We start from the raw sequence: 18,514 nt of genomic DNA, 5'->3' as shown, positions 1-18,514 counted from the left end.
TTGCTTTGTAATAAAAAGTGGGGGACACCCTTTTCCGTATTGTGTCTTCTTGGAAAAAATGGCTGGTCAACATTTCACTCCATTAAATCCGTGCAATCAAATGTACCGCAACAATCGGTCTTGTAAATGCAACTCCAAGTGCATACGCTCCTAAAACTTTTCATAGTTAGGGTATCATAGCAAATAGTATCATGCATATCAACTAGATAATTTTGTAAGGTGACATACCATTAAATAAAGAAGGAAAAGGTTTGATATGTGTTATGCAGGACAGTGAATGAAGTTTTCTAAAATACTAAGCTATGATACTATCTGCTACGGTATTACATGCATGATACTCCCTCGGTTCACAAATGTAAGATGTCTTGAGTATTTTAATATGGACTACATGTAGAATGGAGTGAGTGAACAAACATACTAAAATGTGTCTATATATATCCAATTTAGAAGATCTTTTAAACATCTTATATTTATGAAGGTCGGAGTACATGATACTCCTCACTAAGAGCACTAGCAACTTGTTTACCGTCGCTTCATGTCGTTTCATGTTGGAAGGTAATACGGATGGGCATGCAGGTGGAGCAAGCACCTACCTATCCCTACCCGGCTGTTCGATTGCCTCGCGATCCATAAAGTGGTTAAATCCTGCACAAGGACATAGTAAGTTTGAAGTTCTAATTTTTAAAACTTACGAGATTTTGTCGGTCGCTCATATCAAGTTACAAGAGTTGAATCTTAATAAAATTGAAAAACTCGCCAAAACATATTTGAAACGGGCCTTATTTGAAGGGAAACACTTACCATCACCCGGCGGATCACAGCGGCAGCGCCCGCCACCTTTCCTGCGTGACACGCATCTAATTGAGGGCTCGCATACTATTCTTTCTTGTACTCTATTCTGCAACAAGAACTATGCTTCTGAAACATATGCGATGTTAGAATGCTTTAGACGGGTCTTCGTTTTGCAACAAAACTCTTCTTATAAAAATTTTGTGTAACAAGACCTCAGTTGCAAAAAAAAATTACAACAAAACCTTAGTTGCAAAAAAAAATGCAACAAAACTGTTGTTGTAAAAAAATCTGCAACAAGATCTATGTTGCAAAAATAATTCCACAACAAAACCTATGTTGCAGAAATAATTCCGCAACAAGACCTATATTGCGGTAGTGAAGGCGCGTTCGGCCCATGCGGTAAATCTAACGCCTCGCGACCTGGCTGATCTTTTTAAAAGATCAGCCGACAGACGCGTAGCACACCCCTTATTTGAAAGGGCTAGTCACAAGAAACGTGCATAAAGACATAACTTAATTTAGACTTTTTGCTTCAAAGATATAAAAAAATAAAAATCAGAAACCGAACGTACAAGCGCCCGCGAGGGGTCGGTGCCCGCGCACCTGCTTGCCACAAATCCTCTCCCTCATGACCGGGCCATGAGTAGGTAGCATTCTTAAAATGCAATGGGGACATAATTAAGGACCTTACAGTTTCGAAAGCCCACTTGCCCGTGGATCCATCCCATCGTTCTTTTTAATGCGGAACACTGCCGATCGACTCCATTGCCTACACGAGCTACTACCAAACACGCCAGCAATCGTAAAAAGAGTGGTGGGTGAGTGCTCATTTTTAAACCATAACATGGACACGTTCTACTCCCTTCGTCTAGGTGAGTAAGTCATTTTAGGTTGTGCACCGTAACCAAGGAGGAGGAGAAAACGAGAAAACTTAATGTTCATTTGCTAATTAATAGCATTGAATGCAATGAACTAACCACTGCATGTCGTGTTTGGTAGTCTCAAGTCATTAAAAGCATGCACACCCCACATCTCTTATTGGTTGATATGTCAAGAAACAAGAAACGAGGTAGAATTTAATGCATCACGCCTAAGTGTTTTGGGATTATTTGGTTTTTGTAAGATGACTTACACACCTAGACGGAGGGAGTACTCTTTTTGCCGTGGCCAAACGATGGTTCTGCGTGTTCCGTTTTCAAACAAAGCAAAGTAATAATTCATGGGGGGATCGGGCACGCGCGTGACCCAATGGGATGAGAGCTCCATTGTCCCAACTTGCGGGATGAGGCGGCTGGGGTCAGGACCAGTGGGGCAACATCAACATTTGCAAGGATTGTCGGATCGAGCTAGCTCGATCGAGATCCCAACTCGCCGCCCTAGCTAGCTGCAAGCATTCATGCGTGTGTGCATGTTTGACTGTTCCCCCACGTCCGTCTGTTCGATATAGCGCTCTCCACCACTCTGGATCCGGCATGGCCGCGGGATCGTACGTTAATTGCACCGTGGATACTACCTGCACCCGTCCACTAGGAATTTATATCGTATGCAGACCCGATCTATAGACTTGCCTAGCTAGTGTGCTGTTCATGCATGCATGCATGTGATGGGCCGCTTTATTATTTTGGACCTATAAGGTGGCACCATTTCTCCGATAGATTGTTCCTCTCCTTTCTCCATCTCTTTTTTTTATCAAACTTTCTTCTCCTCCGTTGTTTGATGAAACACAAGAAATATTATCGCCACCTTATTTTCATATAAATTGGACCTAGTGAGCCATCTTACGTCCAATATATTCATACAGCGCGACGTACACGGGGTAATGAGAGCATATGTCGGTCGTTCGTGGAAAGCTATATCGCACAAAAAGACATCCCTTACAATCCATGCTTCTCTTCATCGGCGTTTTGTTAGGTTTTGTGTCTTGCTCAGGAAGACAAAACGGCGGCGTTTCTTTGAAGATGGGATAGCATCATCGTGGGCGTGTGAATATGTGTCTTCAGTGGATCCATCCTTGGTGAATTTACTCGGTTCTGATTGTTGTTCTTCTATGTTCATGTGTTTTTAGGTTAGATCCTTCCGATCTACGCTACTCTTCATAGGCGGCGGTTGCTGTTCTGCTTGCTGGTTCTATGTGGACTTAGCACGACGACTTTTCGACTGTCTACTACAACAATTTTTGCCCGGCTCCGGCGAGGGAATGGCAATGACGGTGGCGCGCCTTCGGTTCGCTTCAATACTTGTAGTCGTTGCTGGGTGGTCTACAGATCTGGATGTAATTTTATTATTTCTGGTGTTCATTGTACTGCCATGATTGAAGATGAGTATATCGAAGGTTTTCTCGCAAAAAAATATATTTTGTCCAGCTCCGGCGAGGGAGGAGCGATGACAGTGGCTTGCCTTCGGCTCGATTCAGTGCATTGTATTGCCATGATTAAAGAGGAATAGATCAGAAGTTTTCCCAGTGAAAAATAAACATCCCCTCGAACCAAAAAAATAGGGTCGCGCTAACTGCCACACGTGTGGCAGGAAGGGAGACGCACCACACCTTTCTAATGTAAATAAATTGACACGTCATCGCATGCATGCATGCAGGAATCTTTTTAGATTTTCAGTTTTTAAAATATTTTATCTTTTAAACGAAAAATCCGATTAAAAATCCGTTTTCACCATTAAATCCCTCGCGATGAGATCTTCGAAACTAGATCTCATGTTGATATGTTTTGATGAAAAAAAATTGGATTAAAAGTTGCCATGTCTATTGCATATGAATTGCCATGATGTTTACACTGAAGTTGCCATGATATGTTTCAGCTATTTTCTTCTACATTTAAAAGTAAATTTTGACATTTATAAAACGAGGAATTAAGAAACTAAACTTGCCATGAACCATAAACTAAAATTGCCATGATACATGCATGTAAAATTGTCATGGTTCATACAAAAAATAATTTTCATGGTCAAAGTACTGGAGTTGCCATCATCAAAATACTAAAATTGCCATGATCTACAAACTAAAATTGCCACATGGCAACTTTAGTTTAAGCCCTATGGCAACTGCAGTGTAAACATCGTAACAACTTCTGGCAAAAAAAATTCGTCGAAACATATCAACATGGGGTCTAGTTTTGAAGATCTCGTCGAGACGGATTTAATGGTGAAAACGGATTTCTAGTTCGCTTTTTTATTTAGGAGATACAACATTTTTAAGTCGAAAACCCAAAAAAATTCTACTGATGTCATCTATTCATACGTGGCAAAATGAATGGTGATGAAGGCGTGTGGGCGATGTGCAAACGCCCACACGTGTGGGCGTTAACATTTACGAAAAAATATACTCTCAAATTGAGGAATTTTTTTTCTCAAAAACAATAGCTCAGCCTCTACAACCTGCAACATAGGGTAAATAGGTGCAGTACAACAATGCCGTAAGCAGCGCATGCACGCCGAGCGAGTTTTCAAACAAAGGTGTACTGCCTTCACCGCCGAAACTCGTCGCCCCATACTTTAACAGTTGAAGCCAGTGTTGTCCTGCTGCAAGACACGACCGAATACAAAAACTTAACCACAGTTCCCACACATGTTGCACAAACATATTTACTATATTTTTATTCGCAAAAATAACAGTTATTTTAGTTTCTTTTTTTTCTTTTTTTTTGCAGGGAAGTTCTTTTAGTATCTTGAAATTACAAAGTTGCAGTCGGTGAGCCGTGTACACGTACAGAACGGACTTCAATTTTGTAAGATTCAATTAATAATGCAAATACACCAAATCAACATCATTGGCCTGTACTTGTAGCCTACTAGTACTAAGTAAGGCATGAAGCTAGGATTCCTTAAACCCTCTCCCATGCGGCATGATCCAAATCTAGACAGGTATACAATGCACGTAATTAAGTAAAGCAGAGAGCTCCCCCTCACATGTCCTTGTCGATTTCGGGCAGCTGCACGGGGTAGCGGGCGATGCACTCGGCCCACGGCCCGTCGGCGTCGCCGGCCGGCTTGACGCACTCCCACGAGACACTGTTGCAGTCGAATCCGGCACCGAAGGAGATCATCCACACCCTGTCGTCCTTCTTCATCCGGCCCTTGGCCTCCAGGTACGCCAGCTCGTAGAGGACCGAGCTGCTGGATGTGTTGCCGAACCTGTGCAGCGTCATCCGCGACGCCTCGACGTCGTCGTCGGAGAGGCCGAGGCCGTCCTGCACCTCGTCGATCACGCCACGCCCGCCCGCGTGGATGCAGATGTGCTCGAACGCAGTGCGGAAGTCCGGGCGATACAGCCTCACCTTGGCGCGCCCTCTTAGGAGCCTCCGTTTGAGCAGGGACAGCGCGACGAGGAGCTGCTCCGTGGCCGGCAGGACGAGGGGCCCGAAAGCCGCGATGTTGTTCTTGAGCGCGTAGCCGGCAGTGGTGGCGAGGTCCTTGGAGAGGCGGATGCCGGTGTTCCCCTTGTCGTCCTCCTCCTGGAACACGCAACGGTAGTCGGCGTCTCGTGCGGCGGTGACGGTGCGCACCACGCGCCGGAGACGAAACCGCGCCTCACTCGGGGAGTTGGAGAGGATCATGGCCGCGGCGCCCATGCGGAAGAGGCAGTTGGGCAGCAGCATCGCACGCTCCGTGCCGACGTAGTACTGCGACGAGAGGATCTCCGTGGACACTATCAGCACGCGCGTGCCTGCCGGCGCCACCTGGAGGATTTTCCTGGCGAGGCCGACCGAGACGAGCCCAGCGCTGCACCCCATCCCCGACAGGTTCATGATCTTCACGTCGGAGCGGAGCTTGTACTTGTTGACGACCATGTCAGCAAACACCGGAACCGGCGTGAAGATGCTGCAGTTGACGATGAGCACGTCGATGTCGGCTGGCTTGATCACGGCCGTCTTGGCGAACACATCGTCGACGGCGGCGAACATGACCAGCTCGGCCTCGTCCCGGGACGCCTTGAGGCTGCGGTCCGGGGGCATGTAGTGGTACGCGTCCGGCACGCATGTCTCCTCGCCGAGCCCGGAGCGCTCGAGCAGCCGCATCGCGAAGGCGACGCTCTCCTCGTCGACGAGGTACGGCATGAGGTGCGCATGCTCCAGACACGTGGCGAACGGCGTGCGGTAGCAGGGCTTGGGCCGGAAGCATCCGTACTCCACGAGGTACACATCCCGCAGCCGCCGCATGCGCCGCATCTTCTCCAGGGCCGCCGCCAGGATCACCGCCAAGAAGACGTAGACACGCGGCAAGGTGAGCATCTGGTCTAGGATCTCTTCGGGGCGAATGAGCCACGCCCTCCCGACCACGGCGGCAGCGACGGCCACCGCAAAGACCCCAAAGAAGTTGTCCACGACAAGTCGGCTCACCATCATGAGGAATTTGACGTGAGGTGACGAGCCCATCGCGTGTATATCCTCTTCTTTCTCGTAGTTGGACTAGCTGAACAAATGTGATGTGAGAGCGTGGAGAGGCAGTGGTGTGGTTTAAAAGGCGCGCGAGGCCGCGAGACGTGGGGCATTTCCGGAAGCAAGAATAATTTCTATGGTTCGAAGAGTGTCTATTATTAAAAGAGAGCTAATAGAGTTGGTGGTCGTATCGTATGTGACGTCTTCTCTCCCTACATCCTGGATTAACTCGGTTAAATCAGATCAAATCTTTTTACAGAGTCCCTTGGTAGGTAGTACAATCGATCAAATCATTGTATCTATGTGCTCTTACTCGTAGTACGCTGTAAGACGGACTGAACAAATGTGAGGTGAGCGTGGAGAGGCCTTGGTGTGGTTTAAAAGGCGCGCGAGACGTGGGCATTTCCGGAAGCGAGGATAAGTTCTATGGAGTGTACTACTAAAATGGGGCCAGAGCAGCGGCGCAACCGGCAACTGCCAGCGAGTAGTTTAAATGCGTTGCCCAACACAGAAAAGAAAAGAACCGGCCGGCCGTCACACAGGTCCACTTTTCTCCGAGTGACTTTTTTTTTCTTTCGAGAGTTTGGCGTACCTTAGCTTTATAGAAGGCAGAAAGTATAATTACAAGACACCATTGCGAGATGCGAACATCTCCAATGGCACACCCGACACCACACCAACCAAACACGTCTAGGCTACTCTCTCACAAAAGGATCTAAACCACCTACACCTAATCCGGCCGCTCTCCAATCCTTGAGCTCTTGAAGTACCTGCTCGACTAATTGCGACGGAGTTTTTTGCCGATGAGGTCGATTAAACAGTCTTGCATTCCTTTGCTTCCACAATGCCCAAGCCATCCCTATGATGAATGAGTCGAATCCTCGGATTGACCTGCCTATGAAATTCCTTCTTTGTTGGAGCCACCAATCTTGAAACGTGCTCTCGTTCGTCGGTGGGTCGATGTTTAGCTGAAAGAAATCGAAGCACCGATGCCAAGCCTCCCTGGCGTAGACACATTGAACGATGATGTGGTCAACGTTGTCCTCCTCTTGCAAACACGTGAAACAAGCTGATGGCTGGTCTTGAAGCCCATGCTGGCCTCGCCTATCTGAAGTCCAAAGTCTGTATTGAAATGTTAGCCAAGCAAAGATTTTGCACTTCAAAGGTGCCCAGCTCCTCCAGATGCACGGTGTCGTGGGTGATCTAGTAAGCCCCCGACATAACCTGTGATACACCGATTTTGCCGTATAGACACCTGAAACATCGGCAGGCCAAGCGAACCGATCTGCCTGGTCTTCAATGCGAGGTACTGTGGTGATCGTGAGGCATAGATTTGCAATTTGAATGTGCGCCGTGAAGGATATATCACCCTGTACATCCAGCGCCCACGCGTTGTTGGTCAAGGCATGTCGAACTGTTCTAGAATTGCGGGCTCTAGTGTTGACGAACTCCATGATTGTTGGAGCAATTTCTTCCACTGTAAAGCCGTGGATCCACCTATCTCTCCAGAAGAGTACACGGTCGCCATTGCCCAAAGAGATCTTAACCAAGGAGTTGAAAACCATTCTGGCCTCCTCGTCATCCACCATAGGTATGCCCTGCCATGGCCTCGTCGGGTCTGTACGACGCAGCCATTCCCATCTAACTCTGAGAGCAATCGCCTGTAGCCTGAGGTCCTTCACCCCCAAGCCGCCAAAATAAGTTGGCCTACACACCGTCTCCCAGGCCACAAGGCATAAACCGCCGTTTTCCTTCTCCTTTCCCGCCCAAAAGAAGGCGCGCATCCATTTCTCAATCTCCTCAAAGACCCAGATCGGCGCATCCAGCACCAGGGGGTGGTGTATCGGCCTAGCCGATACCACAGACTTTACTAGCACGAGCCTGCCGGGCCTTTGAATCAGACCTCGTTGCCATGCCGGGATGAACTTCCTCGCTTGGTCGACCAACGACTGCCAATCTCCTCGAGTGAGTGCTTTAATCGCGAGTGGGATGCCCAGCTATCTGCATGGGAACATCCGCATCTGACAGTGCAGTATGTTGACTACGAGGTTTCTCTCCTCCTCCGTTCCCCTGATCAGGATCGCCGCCGATTTAGTGTAGTTGATCCTCAACCCGGAAGCGATGCCAAATGCATCCAGGACAACTCTAATGCAGGTGAGATCCTGCGATGGTGGCCTGACAGTACTGCCACATCGTCCGCGTATATGGACAACCTCTGAAAGGGCGAAATACCACGAAACGAGCTGAGTGTGCCTGCCTCCATAGCCTTGCAGACCAGTGTCGTGAGCGCGTCCATAGCTATTACGAACAGCAATGGTGAGACTGGATCGCCTTGTCTCAACCCTTTGGCGTGGAAGATTTGTCGTCCTGGCACCCCGTTGATGATGATTTTCGTGCTCGTCGTGGACAGTAAGGCGACGACCCATTGGATCCATCTATCACCAAATCCTTTTGCTCTCAACACCTCCGTCAGGAAAGCCCATGAGAGCGAGTCGAATGCCTTGGAGATATCCAACTTAAGGAACAATCCATGGGTCTTAGAGTTGTGAATTTTGCGGGCCACCTGACGGACTAGAAGAAAGTTATCGTGGATGCTTCTACCCTTGATGAATGCGGATTGGTCGGAGTTTACAATCTCGTGCATCCTCTTGCGAGCCCGAGTTGCGAGCAGTTTGGCGAACAACTTGGAGAAGCTATGGGGAAGGCTGATTGGCCTGTAGTCACCAACCTCAATGGCATCGGCCTTCTTCGGGATCAGCACCATGTGAGCTTTATTAAGCCTACTAAATCCCCTGTAGTCCCCCACGAAGAGCTTTAGCAGCGCAACCATGATATCCTTCTTGATCACCGACCATGGTTTATGATAGAAGAGTCCAATGAAGCCATCAGGACCAGGCGCACGATCGAGTGGGATCTCCTTGATAACCTCCCGAACCTCTTCTTCCGTAAACATTTCTTCGAGCTCAGCAAGATCCACTTGTGGCATGCCTAGGTAATTTAGGTCGAGCGTGTGGTCTCTGGCCACCGCCTTGCCCAACAGACTGTCATAGGCCTCCGAAAAAATCTCCTCCATTCTCCCATGATCAGTGGCAATCTCTGCACCATACTTGACTTTAGGGATGAAATTCTTGGATCTTCGACCGTTGGCCACCGCCTGGAAAAGTTTTGTATTAGCGTCCCCTTCTTTTAGCCATCTGAGACATGATCTTTGCCGCTCATGGTTCTCTCGAGCGAGGCTACCCCAAGTAGAGTGAGCTTCAAGGTTCCCCGTAGCCAGATCTCCATGTCAGTCAGGATCCTCTCTTCCTGCACCTGGTTGAATCTGAATATCAGCCAATTTGCCACTGCCATGAGGATCTTGATATTGCCCGTCTTCCTCTGTCCCCATGCCTGAAGATAAGTCGTCGCATTTCTGAATAAAGCATCGAGCTTTTTGAAAGGGTACACAATGGACTCATCGCATACCCACGCGTCCCGGATCGCTTCATCAAAACCATCGAGCCTTGTCCAATACACCTCGAAGCGAAATATCTTCTTTTGATAGAAGTGGGCGTTGGTGGATAGGTGCAGAGGCGCATGATCTGAAACTCCCGACGATAGCGCCTGTAGCAAGTTCTCTGGGTGTGCCAACTCCCAGTCAACCGAGACTAACACCCTGTCAATTTTGGTGAGCGTCGGAGTACCCCTCTCGTTGGACCAAGTAAACGACCGACCGTGCATGTACAGCTCCTTTAGCTCATGGGTGTCCAAAAAACCTCTGAACTTTGCCATCATCGCCCTGTTGATGTTGGTGTTGTTTTTCTCCATCGCTCGAAGGATCATGTTAAAGTCTCCGAGAATCATCCACGGCCCCGGGCAGACAGCCCTCCTGGCGCTTAGATCATGGAGGAACTGGGTTTTTGGCCTGTTCCCTTGCGGCGCATATACCACAGAAATCCACCATGCCATCCCGTCCTTGTTGTGAACACATCCGGTTAGAAAGTTAGTGTCAAGTTGAATCTGGTCTATGGTAATCACCATGGTGTCCCAAGCAAGAAGAACACCCCCATGAGTCTCCACCGCAGGTAAGTAAGCAAAACTGTCAAGCGACAGGCCTAAACATTGCATAGCCATGAAAGGGTCCATAACATCCAGCTTGGTCTCCTGGAGACACACTAAGTTAACCTTGACCGAGGCCAAGAACTCCCCAACCGCCTTTTTCTTCGCAGGATTGTTTAATCCGCAAACGTTCCAACATAAGATCTCTGGGTTGCACTCCATAAGTAACCTCGTTCAACACCCACACCAGCCAAACAACATCAAACCACCGAGACGGCCTCGATCCTTCCACTCGCTAGCTCCTCCGCCAGTGGCAATGTTTTGCCAAACAGCGCCGCGAGCACGCGCACATGTTGCTCTCTCAGCGGGGAGTCAAACAGCCGCTTAAGCTCAATCACAGCCTCCTCGTTTGGCACCATGTTGTCAGGGACCAACCCCAAGGTGCGCAACAACACATTTTCCGCAGGTTTTGCCTTAGCCATGGACGCTGTGTTGGGGAACGTTGCATAAAATAAAAAAATTCTACGTTCACCAGGATCAATCTATGAGTTCATCTATCAACGAGAGAGAGAGGAGTGCATCTACATACCCTTGTAGATCGCGAGCGGAAGCATTCAAGAGAACGGGGTTGAGGGAGTCGTTCTCGTCGTGATCCAAATCACCGGAGATCCTAGCGCCGAACGGATGGCACCTCCGCGTTCAACACACGTACGGTCAGCGTGACGTCTCCTCCTTCTTGATCCAGCAAGGGGGAAGGAGAGGTTGATGAAGATCCAGCAGCACGACGGCGTGGTGGTGGATGTAGCAGGGTTCCGGCAGGGCTTCGCCAAGCGACTACGGGAGGAGGAGGTGTAGCAGGGGAGAGGGAGGCGCCAAGACTTCAGGGTGCGGCTGCCCTCCCTCCCCCCTTTATATAGGCCCCCTGGGGGGGCGCCGGCCCTGGAGATTGGATCTCCCAAGGGGGGCGGCGGCCAGGGGGGTGGAGTGCCCCCCAAGGCAAGTGGAGGCGCCCCCCACCATAGGGTTTCCAACCCTAGGCGCAGGGGGGGCGAGGGGGGGGCGCACCAGCCCACTAGGGGCTGGTTCCCCTCCCACTTCAGCCCAGGGGGCCCTCCGGGATAGGTGGCCCCATCTGGTGGACCCTCGGGACCCTTCCGGTGGTCCCGGTACAATATCGGTGACCCCCGAAACTCTCTCGATGGCCGAAACTGCACTTCATATATATAATTCTTTACCTCCGGACCATTCCGGAACTCCTCGTGATGTCCGGGATCTCATCCGGGACTCCGAACAACTTTCGGTTTGCTGCATACTCATATTCATACAACCCTAGCGTCACCGAACCTTAGGTGTGTAGACCCTACGGGTTCGGGAGACATGCAGACATGACCGAGACGGCTCTCCGGTCAATAACCAACAGCGGGATCTGGATACCCATGTTGGCTCCCACATACTCCTCGATGATCTCATCGGATGAACCATGATGTCGAGGATTTAAGCAACCCTATATACAATTCCCTTTGTCAATCGGTACGTTACTTGCCCGAGATTCGATCGTCGGTATCCCAATACCTCGTTCAATATCGTTACCGGCAAGTCACTTTACTCGTACCATAATGCATGATCCCGTGACCAGACACTTGGTCACTTTGAGCTCATTATGATGATGCATTACTGAGTGGGCCCAGAGATACCTCTCCGTCATACGGAGTGACAAATCCCAGTCTCGATCCGTGTTAACCCAACAGACAGTTTCGGAGATACCTGCAGTGCACCTTTATAGTCACCCAGTTACGTTGTGACATTTGGTACACCCAAAGCACTCCTACGATATCCGGGAGTTACACGATCTCATGGTCTAAGGAAAAGATACTTGACATTGGAAAAGCTCTAGCAAACGAACTACACAATCTTTGTGCTATGCTTAGGATTGGGTCTTGCCCATCACATCATTCTCCTAATGATGTGATCCCGTTATCAATGACATCCAATGTCCATAGTCAGGAAACCATGACTATCTGTTGATCAACGAGCTAGTCAACTAGAGGCTCACCAGGGACATGTTGTGGTCTATGTATTCACACATGTATTACGATTTCCGGATAACACAGTTATAGCATGAATAAAAGACAATTATCATGAACAAGGAAATATAATAATAATCCTTTTATTATTGCCTCTAGGGCATATTTCCAACAGTCTCCCACTTGCACTAGAGTCAATAATCTAGTTACATTGTGATGAATCGAACATCCATAGAGTTCTGGTGTTGATCATGTTTTGCTCGCGGAAGAGGTTTAGTCAATGGATCTGCGACATTCAGATCTGTATGTACTTTGCAAATATCTATGTCTCCATCTTGAACATTTTCACGGATGGAGTTGAAACGACGCTTGATGTGCCTGGTCTTCTTGTGAAACCTGGGCTCCTTGGCAAGGGCAATAGCTTCAGTGCTGTCACAAAAGAGAGTGATTGTCCCCGACGCATTGGGTATGACTCCTAGGTCGGTGATGAACTCCTTCATCCATATTGCTTCATGTGCTGCCTCCGAGGCTGCCATGTACTCCGCTTCACATGTAGATCCCGCCACGACGCTCTGCTTGCAACTGCACCAGCTTACTGCTCCACGATTCAACATATACACGTATCCGGTTTGTGACTTAGAGTCATCCAGATCTGTGTCGAAGCTAGCGTCGACGTAACCCTTTACGACGAGCTCTTCGTCACCTCCATAAACAAGAAACATGTCCTTTGTCCTTTTCAGGTACTTCAGGATATTCTTGACCGCTGTCCAGTGTTCCTTGCCGGGATTACTTTGGTACCTTCCTACCAAACTTACGGCAAGGTTTACATCAGGTCTGGTACACAGCATGGCATACATAATAGATCCTATGGCCGAGGCATAGGGGATGACACTCATCTCTTCCTTATCTTTTGCCATGGTCGGGCATTGAGCCGAGCTCAATCTCACACCTTGCAATACAGGCAAGAACCCTTTCTTGGACTGGTCCATTTTGAACTTCTTCAAAATCTTATCAAGGTATGTGCTTTGTGAAAGACCTATGAGGCGTCTCGATCTATCCCTATAGATCTTGATGCCTAATATGTAAGCAGCTTCTCCAAGGTCCTTCATTGAAAAACACTTATTCAAGTAGGCCTTAATGCTGTCCAAAAGTTCTATATCATTTCCCATCAAAAGTATGTCATCTACATATAATATGAGAAATGCTACAGAGCTCCCACTCACTTTCTTGTAAACGCAGGCTTCTCCATAAGTCTGCATAAACCCAAATGCTTTGATCATCTCATCAAAGTGAATGTTCCAACTCCGAGATGCTTGCACCAGCCCATAAATGGATCGCTGGAGCTTGCATACCTTGTTAGCATTCCTAGGATCGAAAAACCCTCTGGCTGCATCATATACAGTTCTTCCTTAAGATAGTCGTTAAGGAATGCCGTTTTGACGTCCATCTGCCATATCTCATAATCATAGTATGCGACAATTGCTAACATGATTCGGACGGACTTCAGCTTCGCTACGGGAGAGAAAGTCTCATCGTAGTCAACCCCTTGAACTTGCCGATAACCCTTAGCGACAAGTCGATCTTTATAGATGGTAACATTACCATCCGCGTCCGTCTTCTTCTTAAAGATCCATTTGTTTTCTATCGCTCGCCGATCATCGGGCAAGTCTATCAAAGTCCATACTTTGTTTTCATACATGGATTCTATCTCGGATTGCATGGCTTCAAGCCATTTGTTGGAATCTGGGCCCTCCATCGCTTCTTCATACTTCGAAGGTTCACCGTTGTCTAAGAACATGATTTCCAGGACAGGGTTGCCATACCACTCTGGTGTGGAACGTGTCCTTGTGGACCTACGAAGTTTAGTAGCAACTTGATCCAAAGTACCTTGATCATCATCATTAATTTCCTCTCCAGTCGGTGTAGGCACCAGAGGAACATTTTCCTGAGCTGCACTACTTTCCGGTTCAAGAGGTAGTACTTCATCGAGTTCTACTTTCCTCCCACTTACTCCTTTCGAGAGAAACTCTTTTTCTAGAAAGGATCCATTCTTGGCAACAAAGATCTTGCCTTCAGATCTAAGGTAGAAGGTATACCCAATGCTTTCCTTAGGGTATCCTATGAAGATGCATTTTTTCGACTTGGATTCGAGCTTTTCAGGTTGAAGTTTCTTGACATAAGCATCGCATCCCCAAACTTTTAGAAACGACAGCTTAGGTTTCTTTCCAAACCATAATTCATACAGTGTCGTCTCAACGGATTTAGACGGAGCCCTATTTAAAGTGAATGTCGCTGTCTCTAGAGCGTATCCCAAAATGATAGCGGTAAATCGGTAAGAGACATCATAGATCGCACCATATCCAATAGAGTGCGATTACGACGTTCAGACAGACCATTACGCTGAGGTGTTCCGGGCGGCATGAGTTGTGAAACGATTCCACATTTTTCTTAAGTGCGTACCAAATTCGTGACTTAAATATTCTCCTCCACGATCTGATCGTAAGAACTTTATTTTTCGATCACGTTGATTCTCTACTTCATTCTGAAATTCCTTGAACTTTTCAAAGGTCTCAGACTTGTGTTTCATCAAGTAGACATACCCATATCTTCTTAAGTCATCAGCGAGAGGGAGAACATAACGATATCCTCCGCGAGCCTCAACGCTCATTGGACCATACACATCAGTATGTATGATTTCCAATAAGTTGGTTGCTCGCTCCATTGTTCCGGAGAACGGAGTCTTGGTCATTTTGCCCATGAGGCATGGTTCGCATGTGTCAAATGATTCATAATCGAGAGACTCTAAAAGTCCATCAGCATGGATCATCTTCATGCGCTTGACACCAATGTGACCAAGGCGGCAGTGCCACAAGTATGTGGGACTATCGTTATCAACTTTACATCTTTTGGTATTCACACTATGAATATGTGTAACATTACGTTCGAGATTCATTAAGAATAAACCATTGACCATTGGGGCATGACCATAAAATATATCTCTCATATAAATAGAACAACCATTATTCTCGGATTTAAATGAGTAGCCATCTCGCATTAAACGAGATCCAGATACAATGTTCATGCTCAAACTTGACACTAAATAACAATTATTGAGGTTTAAAACTAATCCCATAGGTAAATGTAGAGGTAGCGTGCCGACGGCGATCACATCGACCTTGGAACCATTCCCGACGCGCATCGTCACCTTGTCCTTCGCTAGTCTCCGCTTATTCCGCAACTCCTGCTGTGAGTTACAAATGTGAGCAACGGCACCGGTATCAAATACCCAGGAGTTACTACGAGTACTGGTAAGGTACACATCAATTACATGTATATCAAATATACCTTTAGTGTTGCCGGCCTTCTTGTCCGCTAAGTATTTGGGGCAGTTCCGCTTCCAGTGACCCTTCCCTTTGCAATAAAATCACTCTGTCTCAGGCTTGGGTCCATTCTTTGACTTCTTCCTGGCAACTAGCTTACCGGGTGCGGCAACATCTTTGCCGTCCTTCTTGAAGTTCTTCTTACCCTTGCCCTTCTTGAACTTGGTAGTTTTATTGATCATCAACACTTGATGTTCTTTCTTGATTTCTATCTCTGCTGACTTCAGCATTGAAAATACTTCAGGAATAGTTTTCACCATCCCCTGCATATTGTAGTTCATCACAAAGATCTTGTAGCTCGATGGGAGCGACTGAAGGATTCTGTCAATGACCGCCTCGTCCGGGTGGTTAATGTCTAGCTGGGACAAGCAGTTGTGCAACCCAGACATTTTGAGTATGTGCTCACTAACAGAACTATTTTCCTCCATCTTACAACTATAGAACTTGTCGGAGACCTCATATCTCTCGACCCGGGCATGAGCTTGGAAAACCATTTTCAGCTCCTCGAACATCTCATATGCTCCGTGTTGCTCAAAACACTTTTGGAGCCCCGGTTCTAAGCTGTGAAGCATGCCGCACTGAATGAGGGAGTAATCATCAGCACGTGACTGCCAAGCATTCATAACGTCTTGGTTCTCTGAGATGGGTGCTTCACCTAGCGGTCCTTCTAAGACATATGCTTTCTTGGCAGCTATGAGGATGATCCTCAGGTTCCGGACCCAGTCCGTATAGTTGCTGCCATCATCTTTCAGCTTGGTTTTCTCTAGGAACGCGTTGAAGTTCATGTTGACATGAGCGTTGGCCATTTGATCTACAAGACATATTTTGCAAAGATTTTAGACCAAGTTCATGATAATTAAGTTCATCTAATCAAATTATTTAATGAACTCCCACTCAGATTTGACATCCCTCTAGTCATCTAAGTGTTACATGATCCGAGTCGACTAGGCCGTGTCCGATCATCACGTGAGACGGACTAGTCATCATCGGTGAACATCTTCATGTTGATCGTATCTTCCATACGACTCATGTTCGACCTTTCGGTCTCTGTGTTCCGAGGCCATGTCTGTACATGCTAGGCTTGTCAAGTTAACCCTAAGTGTTTTTGCATGTGTAAAACTGTCTTACACCCGTTGTATGTGAACGTAAGAATCTATCACACCCGATCATCACGTGGTGCTTCGAAACGACGAACTTTAGCAATGGCGCACAGTTAGGGGGAACACTTTCTTGAAATTATTATAAGGGATCATCTTATTTACTACCGTCGTTCTAAGTAAACAAGATGCATAAACATAACAAACATCACATGCAATTATATAGTAGTGACATGATATGGCCAATATCATATAGCTCCTTTGATCTCCATCTTCGGGGCTCCATGATCATCTTCGTCACCGGCATGACACCATGATCTCCATCATCATGATCTCCATCATCGTGTCTCCATGAAGTTGCTCGCCAACTATTACTTCTACTACTATGGCTAACGGTTTAGCAATAAAGTAAAGTAATTACATGGCGTTAAATCATTGACACGCAAGTCATACAATAATTAAGACAACTCCTATGGCTCCTGCCGGTTGTCATACTCATCGACATGCAAGTCGTGATTCCTATTACAAGAACATGATCTCATACATCACAATATATCATTCATCATTCATCACAACTTTTGGCCATATCACATCACAAAGCAATTGCTGCAAAAACAAGTTAGACGTCCTCTAATTGTTTTTGCATCTTTTACGTGGCTGCAATAGGGTTCTAGCAAGAACGTTTTCTTACCTACGAATAACCACAACGTGATTTGTCAACTTCTATTTACCTTCATAAGGACCCTTTTCATTGAATCCGCTCCAACTAAAGTGGGAGAGACAGACACCCGCTAGCCACCTTATGCAACTAGTGCATGTCAGTCGGTGGAACCTGTCTCACGTAAGCGTACATGTAAGGTCGGTCCGGGCCGCTTCATCCCACAATACCGTTGAAGCAAGATAAGACTAGTAGTGGCAAGAAAGTTGACAACATCTACGCCCACAACAGATTTGTGTTCTACTCGTGCAATAGAGAACTACGCATAGACCTAGCTCATGATGCCACTGTTGGGGAACGTTGCATAAAATAAAAAATTTCTATGTTCACCAAGATCAATCTATGAGTTCACCTAGCAACGAGAGAGAGGAGTGCATCTACATACCCTTGTAGATCGCATGCGGAACATTCAAGAGAACGGGGTTGAGGGAGTCGTTCTCATCGTGATCCAAATCACCGGAGATCCTAGCGCCGAACGGACGACACCTCCGCGTTCAACACACGTACGGTCAGCGTGATGCCTCCTCCTTCTTGATCCAGCAAGGGGGAAGGACAGGTTGATGAAGATCCAGCAGCACGACGGCGTGGTGGTGGATGCAGCAGGGTTCCGGCAGGGCTTCGCCAAGCGACTACGGGAGGAGGAGGTGTAGCAGGGGAGAGGGAGGCGCCAAGACTTCACGGTGTGGCTTCCCTCCCTCCCCCCCTTTATATAGGCCCCCTGGGGGGCGCGGCCCTGGAGATTGGATCTCCCAAGGGGGGGCGGCGCCCAGGGGGGTGGAGTGCCCCCCAAGGCAAGTGGAGGCGCCTCCCCCACCCTAGAGTTTCCAACCCTAGGCGCAGGGGGGCCCAAGGGGGGGCGCACCAGCCCACTAGGGGCTGGTTCCCCTCCCACTTCAGCCCACGAGGCCCTCCGGGATAGGTGGCCCCATCTGATGGACCCTCGGGACCCTTCCGGTGGTCCCAGTACAATACCGGTGACCCCCGAAACTCTCCCGATGGCCGAAACTGCACTTCCTATATATAATTCTTAACCTCCGGACCATTCCGGAACTCCTCGTGACGTCCGGGATCTCATCCG

At 47.8% G+C, this 18,514-nt stretch overlaps 1 protein-coding gene across 1 annotated transcript; it reads right to left on the bottom strand.

The window, feature by feature from the left end:
• Positions 1–4,153: 4,153 nt before the first annotated feature.
• On the bottom strand, positions 4,154–6,280 carry LOC119276878 (3-ketoacyl-CoA synthase 5-like). Its single transcript, XM_037558049.1, has 2 exons — positions 4,711–6,280; positions 4,154–4,323 (listed from the first exon to the last, which is right to left on the bottom strand). Exons 1-2 carry the CDS (start codon positions 6,174–6,176, stop codon positions 4,269–4,271), a joined length of 1,521 nt encoding a protein of 506 aa, XP_037413946.1. The 5' UTR covers positions 6,177–6,280; the 3' UTR covers positions 4,154–4,268.
• Between the last annotated feature and the right edge of the window lie 12,234 nt (positions 6,281–18,514).

Source organism: Triticum dicoccoides, chromosome 3B (genome assembly GCF_002162155.2).
Source record: "Triticum dicoccoides isolate Atlit2015 ecotype Zavitan chromosome 3B, WEW_v2.0, whole genome shotgun sequence".
Lineage (NCBI taxonomy): Eukaryota > Viridiplantae > Streptophyta > Magnoliopsida > Poales > Poaceae > Triticum > Triticum dicoccoides.
The sequence above is the reverse complement of the archived record's forward strand: the minus strand, read 5'-3'. Positions and strand labels throughout refer to the sequence as shown.